This window comes from Impatiens glandulifera, chromosome 9 (assembly GCF_907164915.1).
Source record: "Impatiens glandulifera chromosome 9, dImpGla2.1, whole genome shotgun sequence".
Lineage (NCBI taxonomy): Eukaryota > Viridiplantae > Streptophyta > Magnoliopsida > Ericales > Balsaminaceae > Impatiens > Impatiens glandulifera.
The window spans coordinates 33889001-33906845 of record NC_061870.1 but is presented as its reverse complement, the minus strand read 5'-3'; the positions used below and the strand labels follow the sequence as shown (position 1 = coordinate 33906845).

The following is a 17845-nucleotide window of genomic DNA, read 5'->3' as shown; positions in this document are numbered from 1 at the left end:
TTAAAAGATATTATTATATAATGATAATATATATATTAAATAAGATAGAAGGTAGATTAATTAATAAATTAAATGATGTGCCAAATAAAAATATATATGAAATTATAGTTAATTATTTGAAAATCAAAATCTGTGTTAATTTGGGTCCTTACCTCCATTTGGGTCTTTAACTGCCCTAATCCCAAAATTGGTTCGATCTGTGTTCATCTCCACAGACAGTTTTCATCGCGATCTCCGGTAGGTCTTCCTCTATTGATCTGTTATTTGTGTGCTGATTGATTCTATCCGAATGAGTTCATTCTTCCGTTTACGGAGATCTACAATTGTTATTACCTTATTCTGTCTTCTTTCATTAAGCAAGTTAAAGCATGATTCAACAATAAGCTTTCTGATCTATTATTTTCCCCGTAAGATTGATTAGTAGAAGAAGAAGCCAGGATCTACAAATCAGAATCCTTGTATTTTCTTGTCCTGTCTTTACAATTACATGGGAAATTCTTGGAAGCTGCAATTTTTTTCAATGTTTAGTAACAGACTATTTGCTGTTCCATGGATCATTATGTCAAACCTGTAATTAACCAAGAAGCGTGTGGATTTGCTATAATCAATTTGGTCTGATTTCAGGAATCTAAAGTGTGAGATTTGAATGGAATTAGCAGACAGATCTGTTGGATTTCTTTTGTCTCTTACAAGCATATCCATATTCACATATTATACTTTCTGGGTCATCATCTTGGTTAGTGTTCATCTTTTTAATGTTCCAAATTTTGTTTAAGCCTTTGGATTTGTTCTAATCTCCCCTGTTTTTTTTGGGCCTTTTTGGTATGATTTCAGCCATTTGTTGATGATGAACACTTCATCCACAAGTACTTCTTGCCCCAAGAGTATGCCATTCTCATTCCTGTTTTTGCAGGTGTAACACTCCTTTGCTTTTTATCTGTCTTTTTTGGGGTTGTTAAGCTTAAATCCAAGAAGAAGAAGGCATAAAACAATATGAAAGCATCATACCTTTGAAGTTAGTTTTCTTTTTTTCCTTATATAAACACTCCAACCTAATAGGACAATAACACTTTTGCTCCAAGTATCTTGCATTTGCCTGTTGCATATTGAAACCCAAAGTTAACAAGTATTATTCTATTTGAAGAAAGATTTGTTCATGGTGCTCTTAGAAATTGAGCAAAGCCACTAGGCAACTGCATTTTGGAGAGTGTCAAAAATGTTCATGAACTTGGGTCTTTTTTGATATGGGGTTATTTGAATAACCATTTTTTTGTTTCTTTTTCAAATAATCTTGTTTCATATATAGGTTATAGAAAATCATATTATTTGGACAATAGGTGTTTGTTTCCATCATTATGCAATATAGTGATTTCAATATTAAGCATCTCTGTGTAAACAATTAAAGCTTGATTAGATTACTACTTTTCCACAACATTGCTAAATTGAATATATATTGAGATTGACATGCATCTTTGTTGCAAATCAATTGGAAATTAGACTTGTATACAGTTTGTCCCTAAACCATGACATGTTTTAGGCACCAATATCATTAAGGATCTCGATGTCCCAAGAAAATGTTAATAAATTTAATTGAAAATACGTGATCTATAACATTCATATGTTGATTTAAATAGTTAATGTTATGAAATATAACTTAATTATATATAAAAACATTTTTGGACATATTTTTAAGCTCAAATACATATTCATTCATACTCAAATTCATCTTAAAAAAAGTGTTTATACATGAGGTATGGTACCCACTACCCCTTGCTATATGCCTAGTAGTAAGTATGTGTATAAATTTTGTAAGTGGTTAGGATTTAATTAAAATACTAAATTATTTTTTATTTTATGTTTATAATATTTTAAAATAATAAATAATGATATGATTATTTATGTCTATTTTCATTCAAACTTATTTGTTAAATACTTATAATAGTTAGTTTATTTTAATCTTTTCTTATCTGTTCAAAATTAATTCCTTTATTTATTAATTGTTTGTATATGTTTCATTTTATTTATATGCGATAATTTATTCTTTAAAACTAACACTTATTAAGTTGAATCAAACCAATTAATATTTTTTTTCCTGTTATAAAACTTTTCGTTTTAAATAATTCAGATTATTAAAAAAATAACTCTACACCAAACTAATAGATTTTTTTTAGAAATAAATCAATACACATAATTCAAAAATGCCAGAGCTTAACTACAATGTATGATATGAAAATTTAGGAAATTAAAAGATACATCGAAAAGAGAAATAAATAAACACAACTTAGCAATTAAAATTTTCAATAAGTGTTGTAAACGTCTCGTTGAAGTTCTTGATATTTAGTTTGTTTTTGCTTATAATAAGTAACAAATAATAAATTTAATAATTTAAAATAAGGTGAAAATAAATATCAAGAAGAGAATCTTGAAAAGTTGATCGATAATGATGAAGCCATGTGATTGTGTACCATTATTTTAATCAGTTTCTACACGGGTTCAATGTTAAAGGTATAGAGGGTAAGGCCTAGTTTGATACAAGTTATTTAAAGATTCATTTTAATTCACTATTATAGATAATATTTTTTTTTCAAAATTTAAGTTAAAATCTATTTTATATTTATTTGAACAACACTTGTCATTATATTTGTATACCATTAATATCACTTACTCTTATAACATTATTTTTAATAACCTAGTATTTAGAAATAAATGAAAATCAAACAAGGCCTAAGTGTCGGTAAAAAAAGAGAGAGGAATAGAGACATTTCAATCTGACATCCACCATATCACCTATGTCTGTCTGGTCATCCACCACTCAATTATGTACCTTACCACTAACTTTACCTTTAATTTAATTTGTAACAGTAACACTTTTTACAAGATCTATAATAAATAGTTTGGTTCTGATTATAAAACGAATAAATCCTTATTAATTTTGTTTAAGACAATAAGATCAAACTTGTAGGGCTGGTTTTATGCTGGTTATTTAGGGGTTTTCACTGTTTTTTTTAATATGTTCAATAAAAAAAATGTAAGTTATTTAGATTTTTAATTGATTATAATATTTTTTTAGTTAAATATGTTGGTGTTCTAATTCATAAATTCCGTAATATTATTGTTGAAAATAAATAAAAGTTGTTATATAAGTTTTGGGTAAAAAGTCACACAAAAAACAAAATTTAAATAAAACAAACTCTTAGGCCTTGTTTAACCCCAAATCCAACCATCACTATTTATTTATTTATTTATTTATTTATTTATTTATTTATTTATTTATTTATGAGAATACCAAAATTAACCTTTATTTAATAATTTAAAAATGAATTTATCATTCAATATATCTAGAAAAGAAAGTAAGAGTATTTTCGTCAATAATCTTTCAAAAATTATTTATTTTTAAAAAATTGATAATTTGATGATAAAACTCGAAAAACGAAAGATGAAACGAGTTAGTTCTTGTTATATTTTATTTTTGAGTTTAATGAAAAACAATTGTTTCTAAAGATATATATTTTTTTTAAATAATGAATGTATTGGAAAAAATAAAAAATAGTGGTTGAAAACAATTACTCAATGTTTTTGGTTTACAAGAGTTTTTATTTAATATTTTGTTGTTGTTGTGGTTTGTTTGTTGTTGGTTGTTGATGCAATAAATAGTGTTTTTTTTAAAAAAAAAAAAAAAAAAGTAGGATGAAAAGGGTTAGAATTTTTAATAATAAAAAAATCAAAGTGGAGGTCCCCAATATAGATTTTGAAAATATATATTATATTGGATTTTGTGGCCTATAAAGATGAAGAAAGGAAGTAAGTTTTAGACATATAATAATAACAATGGAGATGAAAACTTTTCTCCGCATCTTTCTCTTCTTCTTCCTCATTATCGCTTTTGCTTCTCGTAAGTTATTTATAAGATGTTATTATATTTATTTATTTATTTATTAAGATGGATGGATATTAATTAATGAATTGAATTGAATTGAATTGACAGAGTTGAGCGTGGTTAAGCCATTTGCAGAGGCTAGGACTTGCCAGTCACAGAGCCATGGATTCCATGGGACATGTCTGAGCAACCACAACTGCGGCCAGGTCTGTAAGAGTGAGGGTTTCACCGCCGGCGAATGCGTTGGCTTACGCCGTCGCTGCTTCTGCACTCGCCCCTGCTAGCTAGTTTAAGAAGAAGAAGAAGAAACTCGATTTGATCGATCGATCTTTCGATAAGCTACGTACTATTTCAATAATGATCATCTTCTTCGATCTTCTTTCTATTATGTTTTAAGATATTATTGTTATTATGTTGTTGGTGTTCTTATTATTATGATGCTTAGCATATCCTTGTTTCAATTTTTAGTGATTGTACTTTGCATTTAAAAACATGGCCCACATCCTAAAAAGATAATGATGTTACCTCCAAAAGAAAAAGAAGAGAAAAACTATAAAATTAAATTAAAGAGGTTAGATTCAACTCCACATTACTAAAATAAGTAAGATCGAGACATGGACGACATAGACATATCTAAGTGAAGCTTAGTTGGTCGATCTCTTGTGCCACAACCCAAATCGGGATTCAAATGCTTTTCTTATGTAAGTTTACATCAAACTGGTTTAGGAATCTGTTACGACTTGTCTCGTAAGGTGTGTTTTGGGTTCAAGAATCACATTCTTGATCTATAAAACCGGTGAAATTCTACAATCAAAGGGCAGCGGAAGGTTTTCGATAGAGAATTTGGGGGGAAGGGATAGAAGAATCAAGGGTGCGAAGAGAAATATTGTTGGTCTATACCAAACAGTCCATAATAATAATAATAGACGAATATGGGCGAAGTCATATCTTCATCATTCTATTCATGGGTCCTTGGGGAAGAAAGATCAGCCTTATATAGGTGATGTCTTGCCCCAAAATATTCGGTTACAACAATAACTAGAAAATAACAGAATTCAGTTTGTAAAGTAGAAAAAGAAAGCAAAACAAAATAATAATACAACAAAACAGAAATCTGGCCCATGTGCACACTAGGACCGAGATCGGGTGCCGGGGAACGTTGCTGGAATTTATTCTAGGACCGAGGCCTTGATTTTAGACCCTAACAGAATCCTTCAAGAGGATTTGTGTATTCTTTAGATTATCAAACTACTAATGATGAACTTTTTTTTAATTATGTTTTTAGTATTAATTTTTCAAACAGTAAATTTTGTTGTGTTTGTGGGATCTTGGGCCTTGTTCATAGCCAAGTTATTTAAAAATTTATTTTTGGGTTAGAATTATTTATATAACTATACCGAACAAGGTGGCCTTGAATATATCATTTTTGTCATTATAACTAATCTACTCATATAACATATTCATTAAATTTTTCAAAAAAATATAAAATTTATTACATAAGAAAACAGTAAAGCATCCACCAAGGTGAACAATCTAGATAAAAACATGCTGAAAGATCCTAAAGATCCTATTTTGGCCCTACTTGTGAGTAGGGTATTAATTCGGTAATGTGTTTTGTGTCGTGTCCTATGGGTCAACAGCCCATACAAAACCCATTAAACTCAAAATGATCAATCTATTGTTTGCTCTACCTACTATTTCAATAATCATCTTCTTTCTCGCAATGTTGTTTGGTGTTCCTATTATCCACTCTTTGTGTGAGTTTTCTTGTAGTTATTAGCATATTCTTGTTTCAACTTTTCAATTAATTTCCAATCTTTTTAATAACTACTCACTTTATTTTTAAGTGTTGTATGTAAAAGCATAGCCCAAGTCCTAAAAAGATTATGTTTCTAAGTAAAGAAATCAAATGTTTCTATCCAATGAAATGTATTAATTATAATTTATTTTTTTTAAAAAGAACTAACCTGACACACCACAATCATGGTTCACATTTAAACTTAAACTTAAACTTTCAGACGAAATTGAACTCGTAACATTTTGGTCTGTTAAGCCTACTATTACAACTGACTATTTTGATGGGTTAAACCTATTTCAATAATGAAGCTTGGTCAGAGTTATTGGGATCCAAAGAACGACAAAAGGTATCCATTCCTTTTTGATTTTTAAATGTCAAAAGATAGAGATCGATTCAACAATGGTTTTTCGAGAGTTATTCTCAAACACACAATAATAATTAACCATATCAAAGAATAGAGAGAATCACGATCACATGTTGTAATCTTGCAGCGGAATCAGAACCCTAGTTTTCATCAACATACATAGACCAAGACCTTTGGAATGGGAAAACTGAATTTCCCCCTCTTCCCTAGTTCGTCATCGTATTTCTGTTTAACAAGTAATGAACCAATGTACCGAACCGGAAGGCTTCAGTACAAGCTATTTCAGATCGTCAGTTTCTCGATTGACCGTTCGGTTCGTTTTCGGTTCAGTTCCAAGCGGTTTGGTCGGTTTAACTTACCGACTTAGTTATATATATCTTTTATACCTCCTTATCGTTAATATCTTAGACCATCTCCTACTGAAAAACTCATTTTGAAACTTAATTTAGTGTAAATGTCAAATCAAACAGTAATTATTCTCCAATCCAAAAACTCATTCTCAAACTCAAAAGAATATTTTATAATATTCTTTCTTACATCAATTTTTATAACTTTTTAATATCACTCGTATATTTTTCAATGTTATAAATTATACCATAATATTTTATTATAACCCCATTATTTTAAATTTGATTGTAAATTAATTATAAAAATTCAATAATACATAAAAATAAATATTATAAAAAAATATTGTATAAAATAATAATATTGGATAAAACAAACATTATTAAAAAAATATATCATTAAATATTCTTCATTATTATAATTTTTTTTAAACATTATTATAATTTTTTTTTAAACATTATTATAAATTTATGTTATATAAATAAATTAAAATAATAAACTATATAAATAAATTAAATAAATTCAATGTATAAAATATCCATAAATTAAGTTTAGGAGTTGAATTAAAAAAAAAGTTTTGCGATTGTAAATAGTGCAAACGCATATTTGCGTTTTTAAGAGATAGAAAATGCTGAAAACCAATTTTGAGTTTGATATATATATATATATATATATATATATATATAAGAATTAAATAATGAAACACAAATTATATAACATAGCAATTAAATTTTTGAATAAGTGATCTAAACGTCTATGTACCAACGTCGTTGAACTTCTTGATATTTAGTTTGTTTTTTATTATAAACATTAATAAGTAACAAATAAATTTAATAAATAATATGATAAGTTGAAAAATTAATATCAAGAACAGAATCTTTAAAAGTTTATTGATTATGATGAAGCCATGTGATGATGTACCATTAGAGGGGTGAGGCCTAATTTGATACGAGTTATTTAAAGATTAATTTAGTTCACTATTAATTATTTATTTATAGATCATATCAATCAAAAAAATTAGTTATTATCTATTTTATATTTATTTGAACACTTGTTATTATATTTGTTTACCATTAATATTTTATCCACTTTTCTAGTGTTGTGATAAGAAGAGTTAAATATTTCTAGTCTCCCTGCTATTTTGAATTCGAGTTCGTGATCTATAACTGAATATATCTGTTGGTTATGTGTATTAATTCGCAATCAAAAAAATAAGCGTCTCCAACATATAAAAAAAAATCACTTTAACTAACATTATTTTTAATAATTTAATATTATTTAGAAATATATGAAAAAGAGAATAGAGGGAAAAGGGAGATAGGAATAGAGAGATTTCAATTGGCTGGATGTCTGATACCATATCACCTATGTCTAGTCATCCACCACCAACTTTACTTTTAATTTAATTTGTAACAATTTTTACAAGATCTATAATAGTTTGGTTATGATTATAAAACGAATTTAAGACAATAAGATCAAACTTGTTAGGCTTGTTTTATGTCGGTTATTTATGGATTTTTACTGTTTTTTTTAATATATTTTAGATTTTTAATTGATTATAATATTTTTTAATTTAATATTTAAATTTTATAAAGAATAAAATAAATATATTTTAGTGTTTTAGTTCATAATATGATTATTGAAAATAAATAAAATACTTTATATAAGTTTTGGGTAAAAAATCACCAAAAATAAATAAATCAAACAAACTTAATTAGGTCTTGTTTAATCTTTACTTTTATTTTTTACCCAAAATCCAACAATCAATTATCAATCTAATTACTTTTTTTATTTATCGTAATATCAAAATTACATTTAATTTAATTACTTAAAATGAATTTATAATTCAGTGTAAGGAGAGAAAAAGTAAGAGAATTTTCGTTAATAAACATTCATTTTTTCTAAAATTATCAATTAAAATTTTCTAAATAACCCGATAAAACCAAATATCAAACGAGTTCTTGCTATATTTTATTTGTGAGTTTGAATGAAATATACTAATATATGTTTAATTAAATATATTATTTTAAAGAAATGGATCATATTCTAAAAGTATGAAATCATTTTTTTAATTTTTTTTTTAGATTTTTAGAAAATAAATTGGGGTTTCGAAATTAAAAAAGTAGTTTTTAAATTATAAAATCTAAACCAAACAAGTCATATGACCGACTTTCTCGGCCTTGGGTGCGATTTTCCTCGGTCCGGGACTAAAACCCTCGGTCCTAGATTGAGATCCCTCGACCGGGGTGTAGGAGGCTCTTAATCGGGTGCGTGAGGCTCTCGGTCATGGGTTTGGAATTCTCGGTCCTATGTGAGAGTTATAAGTCTTGGGCGAGGAGTTCCCCCCGGTCATGTGCTAGATTCATCGGTCCTAGGTGCATGAAGTTCTCGGTCCTATGTTAACTTTGGTTTAACTTTCTTTAGCCCTGAGTGCGAGGAACTCTCGGTCATGAGTTAGCCTTGTGTTAACTTTCCTCGGTCCTAGGTTATACCTGGGCTAAGTTTCGGTCCTTGAGAACATCAAACTGTAGGTTTGATTATTTCAATTGGGCTTTAATACTTTGATCCAAGGGCATGAGAAGTTTCGCGTGCTCCTAGTGATCATTTATAACATCATCCCGATGCATCATTCGACTGGGATGATGTTCTATTTAACTCGAACGGTTTTGAGGTAAAAAGGGTTTTAGTTTTTAAGTTTTAATGAAGCGTAAATAGTTTTCCAATAGCTTCCTTATGCTTCATCTAGTTGAATGAAACAAAACATGAACATTGACTGTTCGTTTTAACCAATTAAAGAACTGAATTTTTTTATAAAAAAAATATTTTTTGATCAATCATGATGGGGATGGCTTAGAATTGGTTTGAATATGTTCCCAATATCGTTAGAAACATGTTGAGAAGATTTTTAGGTTGCTGTTTTTGATTAATAACCCCAAAACAAAAACCTAATTTTGAAAATTTTCAAAATAAAATTTAGGTATTTCTAATTTAGGTTGATTAATTCAGTTTTGTTTCAATAGAAAGTTTATAAATGATCATATGATCATTTTCCAATCAAGAAATCAGATAATCAAGTTGTATATGAAACATTCAAACTAAAATATAAAATTTCAATTTAAACTTGTAATTTGAATTACAATATGATTGAAAGCTTACTTAGAGTTGAAGAACACTTCTTAACTCTTGTATAAACTTCCTAGATGATTGGATCCGAGCTTTACAGCCTTACACGAAATTTTCAAAATTTCAGAAAAAGCTTAAAGATTTTCAATGGCAGATTTTTGTTTTGGATCGATTGAGGGCTTGATGATGGATCTCTTGCCTTCTGTTTGCCCAGAGGATGCTAAGGATTTAGTCAAAAGATCATTAATGGTCTTTTGTTTCCATATAGACAATGATGTTTCCTCAAGGTGTAAGGGAAATAATCACTAGAGTAGGAAAATCATTGCACTTTTTTGAATGGAGTCAAATGATGGAGAAATGACAAAGTTCCATATTTGAAAAATCAAAGATGAAATTTATTCTTATCTTGTTCGTCGTTGCGAGGAAGAAGACAAACCAAAATAAACGACATCATTTTGGGCCAAAATCGAACGCTTGACGCTCCGTCCTCGTTCCTTCCGTATTGGGCGATTCATGCGCTTCTGGGTTAACGTCGTGGAGGCGTCCGTCTGCTGATATGCTGGTGCGCAGAAGCGTCCCGCTTTCGTTGGATGATAATTCAACGCTCATCCGATGGTTGTGAGGTCTTCTACACTGATTTCTTCGGATTTTGGCGGCAGGAGATTCCGGTCCTTTCCAGCCTTGAAACTTGTTTGAAATTGATTTTTTTCAATACATTTTTTCTCTATATTCAACCTACAAACTACAAAATACTTTTAATTAAATATGACATTTATTTTGCCAAATTTTTTTTCTAGTTTTTATTTTTTTTTTATATTTTTTGGGTTAAATAATTAATTTATTTTGGATAAAATGGATACAACATTTTTCTTAAATTATTTATTTTAAACCCTTTGATTTATATAAAATTAATTTGAGATAAAATGAGTATAATATATATCCCAATTTATTTTTGGTTATTAATTTAATTAATTGATATTTAATTATTATAATAATTAATCTAATTAATTAATTATGTTTTGATCTTAATTTTAATTATTTTAATTTTATTTATTTAAAATAATTTATGCATTTGGTAAGTCAAATTTTATTGCTTACAAAGAGTATTATTGGATAAATAAGAATAAGTTAATTGAATTTTTAATTTTGTTAATTACTGTAATATATTTTTGTTTTTACAATTTGTAAAAATTATTTTCAAATAATATATTTTTTGTTTTTTTTGTTGATGCAATAAATAATTTAAAAAAAAAGTAGGATGAAAAAGTTGAGTTTTTAATAATAAAAAAAATCAAAATAGGTCCCCAATATAGATTTTGAGAAAATATATTATATTAGATTTTGTGGCATTTTTAAATGAATGAAAATGACATATAAAGACGAAGGAGGAAGTAAATTTTAGATAATCAGACAAATTAACAAGAATGGAAATGAGAACTTTTGTCCGCATCTTTCTCTTCTTCTTCCTCGTTATCGGTTTTGCTTCTAGTAAGTAGTCGCAATTATTTATAAATCTCAATCTTATTATTATTATTAAATACTGAATTGAATTGAATTTACAGAGTTAAGCGTGGTTAAACCATTTGCAGAGGCTAGGGTTTGCAAGTCACGGAGCCATGGGACATCTCTAAACGACCACATGCAACTGCCACCAGTTCTGTTACAGAGAGGGTTACACCGGCTGCGAATGCTTTGGCGCCAAACACATCAGCTGCTTCTGTACTCGCTCCTGCTAGTTAATTATATTAAGAAACTCGATCGATAGATAGGCCTAATTTTCAATGAATAATGGTCATCTTCTTCTATCTATTATGTTTTAAGATATTAATGCTGTTGTTCTTATTATGGTGCATGCCTGTTATTAGCATATCCTTGTTTCAACTTAAATTAGTTTCTATCTTTTTAACACATACTCCCTTATTTTTAGTGTTTGTACTTTGTATGTAAAAAAACATGGCCCAAATCCTAAAAATATAATGTTTCTACAAAAAGAAAATAAAAGAAAATGATTAACTATAAAATTCAATTTAAGAGGTAAGATTCAAATCTACATAAGTAAAATTTGCATACATAGTTACAAACATACTAAAATAAGTAAGATTGGACATTGACATAGACATAGACATATCTTATGAAGTTTGGTTGGTCTCTTGGGCCACAACCCAAATCGGTATTCAAATGTTTTTCTTATGTAAGTTTACATCAAGCTGGTTTAGGAATCCTTCAAGAGGATTTGTGTTTTCTTTTGATTACCAAACAACTAATGAACTTTTTTTACTATGTTTTTTTTTTTTTTTTGTTATTAATCTGTCAATAGTAAATTTTGTTGTGTTTGGTGGGATATTGGGCCTAGTTCGGATTGAGGTTATTTAAATATTCGGTTATTTAGAAAATAATTATGGATGATTATTTTGAGTAGCTAGATGATATTTTTTTTATAAATAAAAATGAGTTAAAAGTTATTAATATATATAATGATAAAATAAAAAATAATAATTTAAAATAAAGAGTATTCAAATATTTTGAATAATGAATTAAATAATATAATGGAACAAAATAAATGATATAATATTTTTGAGTAAAGTTCGATTAAGTGATTTCGTTAACTTACTTTCTTATGATAGCATGTGATAAGAAATGTTGCTACCTTAGGACCATTAGACTATCCATAACAGGGTATCAAATTTTTTCATTTAATATCCTGCCACGTCAGCTTAACACCTATTTTAATACCCACTTTTTAGCATATCCTACACAGAGTGTTATTCAAGGTTTCAAAACTATTTTTCCACTTTCTCTCACTTCCACATCATTTATACATAATTTCATTTTTATTAATCACAAACAATATTATTCACCACTTGGTAAATCAAACATACAAATATTATTTAAAACGAAGAAGAAAACAAACACTCGAGAAGTTCTTTTTGCCTTTTGAATAAAGATTTCTCCAACTCCCATTGTTGTTGAATCTCTTCGAGATTGAAAGGGTCTGGGGAATATCCATATGATGATATGAAGAAAGGTGATACAAACAAGAATGATAATATGGTGAAAATTTTCAGAAAATTTTTGGTGTCCAACGGTGTGATTGGGGCACATCAAATTTGGTCCTGTATCAAAATTTGATACCTATATTTTATTGAAAAAGTCTAATTATTAATATATTTACACTAATAACTCATTTGTTAAGATTTTTGTTGTGTTGTTAAGGGAACATATTAAAATTATTATTTAAATGTAAAATTAAATAGCATCTAGTGGAGAATTTGAGATGAAATGAAAATTAAAAGTACATTAATTAATATAATTAAAAATATATAGTTGTAATTAAAATGATAGTTAATAACTACTACTTCTTTGATAGTGCAAGCACATTACGAGATAATTGACACTAGTAGTATAGATATTATTATTATTATTATTTAATGAAGAAGATTGGAGAAGAGCAGGCACCCATATTCCATCTCTAACATTCTTCAAGCTCTGCCATTGCAATAGCTTATGCCCCATGCACGAAATATCAACCTGCATCATTTCATTCATATGTATGATAGATATAGATCAAGTACTCTAATTTATTATTATTTTTTTTAATATTTTGATAAGATTAATTAATTTGATTGATGAAGGAATAACTAATTAAAAAGATGGTGAATTAATTAAAATTATTTAAATAAATCATTCCAAAATGCTCAAATTAAGTGTAAAAATGGAATTACACAAAAGTTTTGAATTCTAGCTAACTTTTAATATTGAGCTTATTAGGTATGTAACATTTTTATTAAATTATTTTTAGTAAATAAATAATAAATAAATATTTTTGTGCCATGACCTAAAATTTATTAAAAAAAATATATATAACTTTATTAGAGTTCACTTTACCTTGTTTCAAGTTGTTTGTTTGAATTTTTTATTATATTATTATGAATCAAATCATTTTAGTTTATCAATTAAAATATATTTATTTTATTTTTATTAAATTTTAATTTTAATATAAAAATATTTTTTGATAATTTATCCTCAAAAGTACTAATTATATTTATTTTTATCAAACAATATCTTCTTATAAAAAAAACATTAAGAAAACATAAAATAAAATAAAAAACTCAAGATCAAACTAACTCTAATACATTCATTTTGATTTTATCCAAAACTCTATCACATTATATATTTTTTCCTATCATCTAATACTATCTTTTATCAACTATACCTTATTTATTATTTTATTCCTCTAAAATTTCAACCATATTCAAATCACTTTATTCATTAACTAAAATATTAAAATGTTTTTTTCTTTAAGAATGTTTTAGCATTATATATGAATATAATTTAAATTTTATTACAAGAAAAAATAACATGTTTTTTTAATAAACCAAGGTTTAAGTAAATAACCCCACAATAATAATAAGTTCTTACTATATTTTTATAAAAATATAAATTGTAAATACAACATAACATTTTAGCAATTCAACCAATTAAAAATTGAAATAATATTTATTTATTTTTATCAAACAATGTTTTTTTTCAAAAAAAGACCCTTCTAAATAACCAACATCAAATAAGCATATGCTTGTGAGACAGATAAAAAAAGAAGAGACATTACCTGAGCTTCGTTGGCGAGACCAAGTTTGGTAACGAGATACTTCTTAATCATGAAAACCGTCATATTCTCATCTCTTTATATTTATAAATAGAAAAATAAAATTAATTAATAACGGTCACCTCAACCTCAGTAATAAATAATATGAATAATAATAATAACTTACTTCACTCTTATATATGGTTTGGGTAAATGAGCCAAATTTTCCCCGTTCCTGCATGCAGCAGCAGCATGCCAAGTATATATCATTAATTAATTAAATACCAGCTAGCTAGCCTAGCAATTACATCATTTTTATTCATTCAAAATAATTAATTATAATTCAAATCGTTCATGTTGATTAATGGGCGGGAATTATATATAAAGGCTGGTTTGATCCTAGGTTTTTTTTTTAAAAAAAAAAAATAAATTTATTTGAAAATTTTATAAAAAAACACAAACATCAAACCAAATGTGTGTTTGTGTGTGTGAGAGAGAGAGAAAGAGAGAGAGGAATTATTACTGGTTTGGTAAGGAGATGAGGGTGAACCATAAACCAGCAGCAGGCGGTGGATGATGATGAAGGTGATGATGATGGATGATGAGATTTGTATTAAGCAAGTTATCATCGTCATCTTCTTGATGCATTGATGGCGGCCATGATGATGATGATGATATCGGCATTGAAATTAGTGATATTGGTGCAGCAGATGAAGAAGAAGAATCATGAACCATTGCTGCTGATGATCTCATCATATTCAATCGTGAAGATGACAATGATGTCATCCTCCCATCATGAAGACGAGGATGAAGATCATTAACGTTCGGCCCATTTCCAGCCGCTTCTGCTGCTGCTGCTGCTGCTTGATGGATTAATAATTCTCTCTCTAAACCAAACCCTAACCCTAACTGATCATGTTGCTGCATGGTGGATGATGATGATGATGATTTTCTAGTTGATCCCAACCCACCTAAGCTAAGCTGAAGCCATTTTCTCTCTTCTTCTTCTACTGATTCACAACAATATTCTTTTTCTTCTTCATTCATCGGCCGATGATCCATGATTGAATCCTTGATTGAGCTTTCGATCGGCTGAGGTTGGGTTGGGAGTAGTGGTTCAGATTAACAGATTCTATAAGTAACTGCATTTATAATATATACCAACATTTTTTTTTTTTTTGCTAACCAGCTGTGAAGCATTTATAAGAGACCCAAGTTTCCGGGTTGGAGGACATTATTACTATGAAAGGTTGCAAAAGTCCTAAACTAGAAAAATAAATAATAAAAAACTATAAGTCAAACATATATTTACTAGCTAGCGCATGCTTTAATTAATGTTTAAGGAGGACAAAAAAAGTGAGATGTTCTTCTCATAATAATAATTTGTATGTATTCATTAATGAGACTATGAAAAAAGATATATCTGATTTTATCACATGCATCATTAATATCACAAAAAAAAGTAATTATTATACCAATATTGGGAGGAGCAAAGACTAATTAATTAATTAATTAATTAATATATATAGTTAAATTAATGGTGGTAGTTTGGATTATTTTACACCAAATATTTCTAAACACAATTTCTCCTTTGAAAATGAATTATAACAAAGGTTAATTATATTTATCCCAATAATTTTTCTTAAGTATTTTGTTACTTTTTTAATTAATTAGTTCATTTTCAAAATATATTGAATGCACAAGCTTTATCTTCAAGCATTTTTATATTTTTGTGTTTGGAACAATAAGCCCACTATAAATAAAATACATATATATTATAAGCTAAACTATTTTGGTACTAAATTAATAAAAAAAAACTATTGCCCTTGATATATATTTAGGCATTGATATAATAACCGGTTTTGCTTCCATGTTAATGGCTACCCTCCAATTACAAGACTAGTGTTGTTACATATTCCGCAACCCTGTAAATAAAAATAAATAAAAAATCCATAAATTTTCATCCAACAATATAATTAAAAAAACTGAATAAAAATGACAGAACGCCCAAAAGCTAGAATAGTCAGAAAAGGTCCAAAGTCAATAATAATGAGTAAAAGAACATGCATGTTTCAAAACAATTATTTATTGGGAATGAAAATACTAACCAGAGCTCTGTTTGATATGAGTTTTTTTCCTTAAAAAAACTTTTACTCAAAACTCAGATATCTTATCATATCTATATTTTCAACTATTAAACCGTTATCAATTTATTAATTAAAATACTAAAATACACTTATTTTAATAATTCAATGATACTAAAAAAAAAAAACCAGAAAAGCAACATCAAACAAGGTTTAAGTAATGTATAGGAAGGATAGGATAGGGGGGTATGAATGCCTACGTACGACAGATAGACAACAGAGTAGAGTAGTAGAGAGTGCATGAAGGGAAGGTCAATTCATTCATTCATTCGATCTGAGACTGCACGCTTTGAACTGTTTATTGAATGAATACTCTGAATGAATGAATGAATGAATGAATAGACCCCTTTTTTTCTACTTGTCGTTTGTATCTCAAGAATCGTTCATTACATACCCTTCCTTCCTTCCTTCCTTCCTGCATGAATCATGATCATTACGTACTTCGCTACATGATTACCTACTCTGTCTGTCATTCATAGCCATACATACATACATTACATTACATGCAGAAGCCGAGGCACTGCTCATTCATGTGCTGGCTGTTTGGTTGATTGGTTGGTTAACAAGATAATGAATGATCTATATATGCAATATATATATATATATATCAAACTAATGTTATATAGTAAGTAATTCAATCGTTTTTTGATGATTTCTAAACTTATTTGAAAAAAAGAAGAAATTATATATAGCTAGCCTCCTCCTCCTAATGAAACAAGCAGCAATAATTAGTAATGGGTTGGGATATCGACAGATACACACGCAAAGCAGGTTCCAGATATACTACCAATACTACTGCTACCTTTTAAAAGCTACAGAGAGAGAGAGAGAATGGAATGATTGTTTTGGACAGTGGAAGTTGAATATAATTGGTGCATGCATGTTCATCGCTGCTGCTATCTAAAAAGTGTAGTAGTAGTAGGATTATTCAGCTTTTTCATGTCTGTTCTCTCTCACAAACCCCATTCATGTGAACTCAAACCACCAATCATTCACAAAACTACATCCACCATCAACTTCTAAATAAATACATACATCTCTGCTTAATTTAATTCAACTATTTGAAACAAAAGTGAGGATATTGTGTTGTACAGTTGCTGTTCTGTTGTCCTAAAACCTAAAAGAAGAAGAAGAAAAATAAAGTCATCAGACCCACAATTTCCCTTTTTCCCCATCCTTCACTACTACTACTATATATTAGGTTTTAGTTTGACTAGTTTTGTTTAGTCACATTTCACTGTTACAAATTCTATCTTCCTTTATTTGACATTGCAATTTTGTTTTTAATAAACCAAAAAATCTAGATTCCATATTCCTGTACAAAGTTGTTTGATTCAATTTATACTCAGCTTATTCTCAAATACGTTTAATAAGATTCAACTTATTCAGTTAAAGGAGAAAGATAGAGAGAAAATTACGTATGTGTTTGTTTGATTATAACTTTTTACATTAATTATGCAAAATTAGTGTAACAGATTATTATGCAAACGCTAAACACTGGATTAAAACACTCAATCAAAGGAATAAATCATAGAGAATGAGATGGAACCAGATCTTATTGAATCATAGAGAATAGAAAACAACTCAAACAAAGGAAATAGACTAGGAAGAC

The 17845-nt window shown here is 28.1% G+C and overlaps 2 protein-coding genes across 2 annotated transcripts; both read left to right on the top strand.

Annotated features, from left to right (window-relative positions):
- Positions 1 to 151: 151 nt before the first annotated feature.
- Positions 152 to 1469, top strand: LOC124915296 (dolichol-phosphate mannose synthase subunit 2). The gene is made up of 3 exons (XM_047455991.1): positions 152 to 237; positions 625 to 736; positions 835 to 1469. Exons 2-3 carry the CDS (start codon positions 647 to 649, stop codon positions 985 to 987), a joined length of 243 nt encoding a protein of 80 aa, XP_047311947.1. The 5' UTR covers positions 152 to 237; positions 625 to 646; the 3' UTR covers positions 988 to 1469.
- Positions 1470 to 3793: 2324 nt separating this feature from the next.
- LOC124915670 (defensin-like protein 1) lies at positions 3794 to 4338 on the top strand. Its single transcript, XM_047456431.1, has 2 exons — positions 3794 to 3892; positions 3986 to 4338. Exons 1-2 carry the CDS (start codon positions 3829 to 3831, stop codon positions 4159 to 4161), a joined length of 240 nt encoding a protein of 79 aa, XP_047312387.1. The 5' UTR covers positions 3794 to 3828; the 3' UTR covers positions 4162 to 4338.
- The last annotated feature ends 13507 nt before the right edge of the window (positions 4339 to 17845 follow it).

Bases quoted from the DNA above. Each gene is read 5' to 3' on its own strand.
- LOC124915296 (XM_047455991.1), top strand. From the start codon at position 647: ATGGAATTAGCAGACAGATCTGTTGGATTTCTTTTGTCTCTTACAAGC. The intron at 737-834 runs GTTAGTGTTCAT...GTATGATTTCAG, and splicing joins CTTTCTGGGTCATCATCTTG to CCATTTGTTGATGATGAACA.
- LOC124915670 (XM_047456431.1), top strand. From the start codon at position 3,829: ATGGAGATGAAAACTTTTCTCCGCATCTTTCTCTTCTTCTTCCTCATT. The intron at 3,893-3,985 runs GTAAGTTATTTA...TTGAATTGACAG, and splicing joins CATTATCGCTTTTGCTTCTC to AGTTGAGCGTGGTTAAGCCA.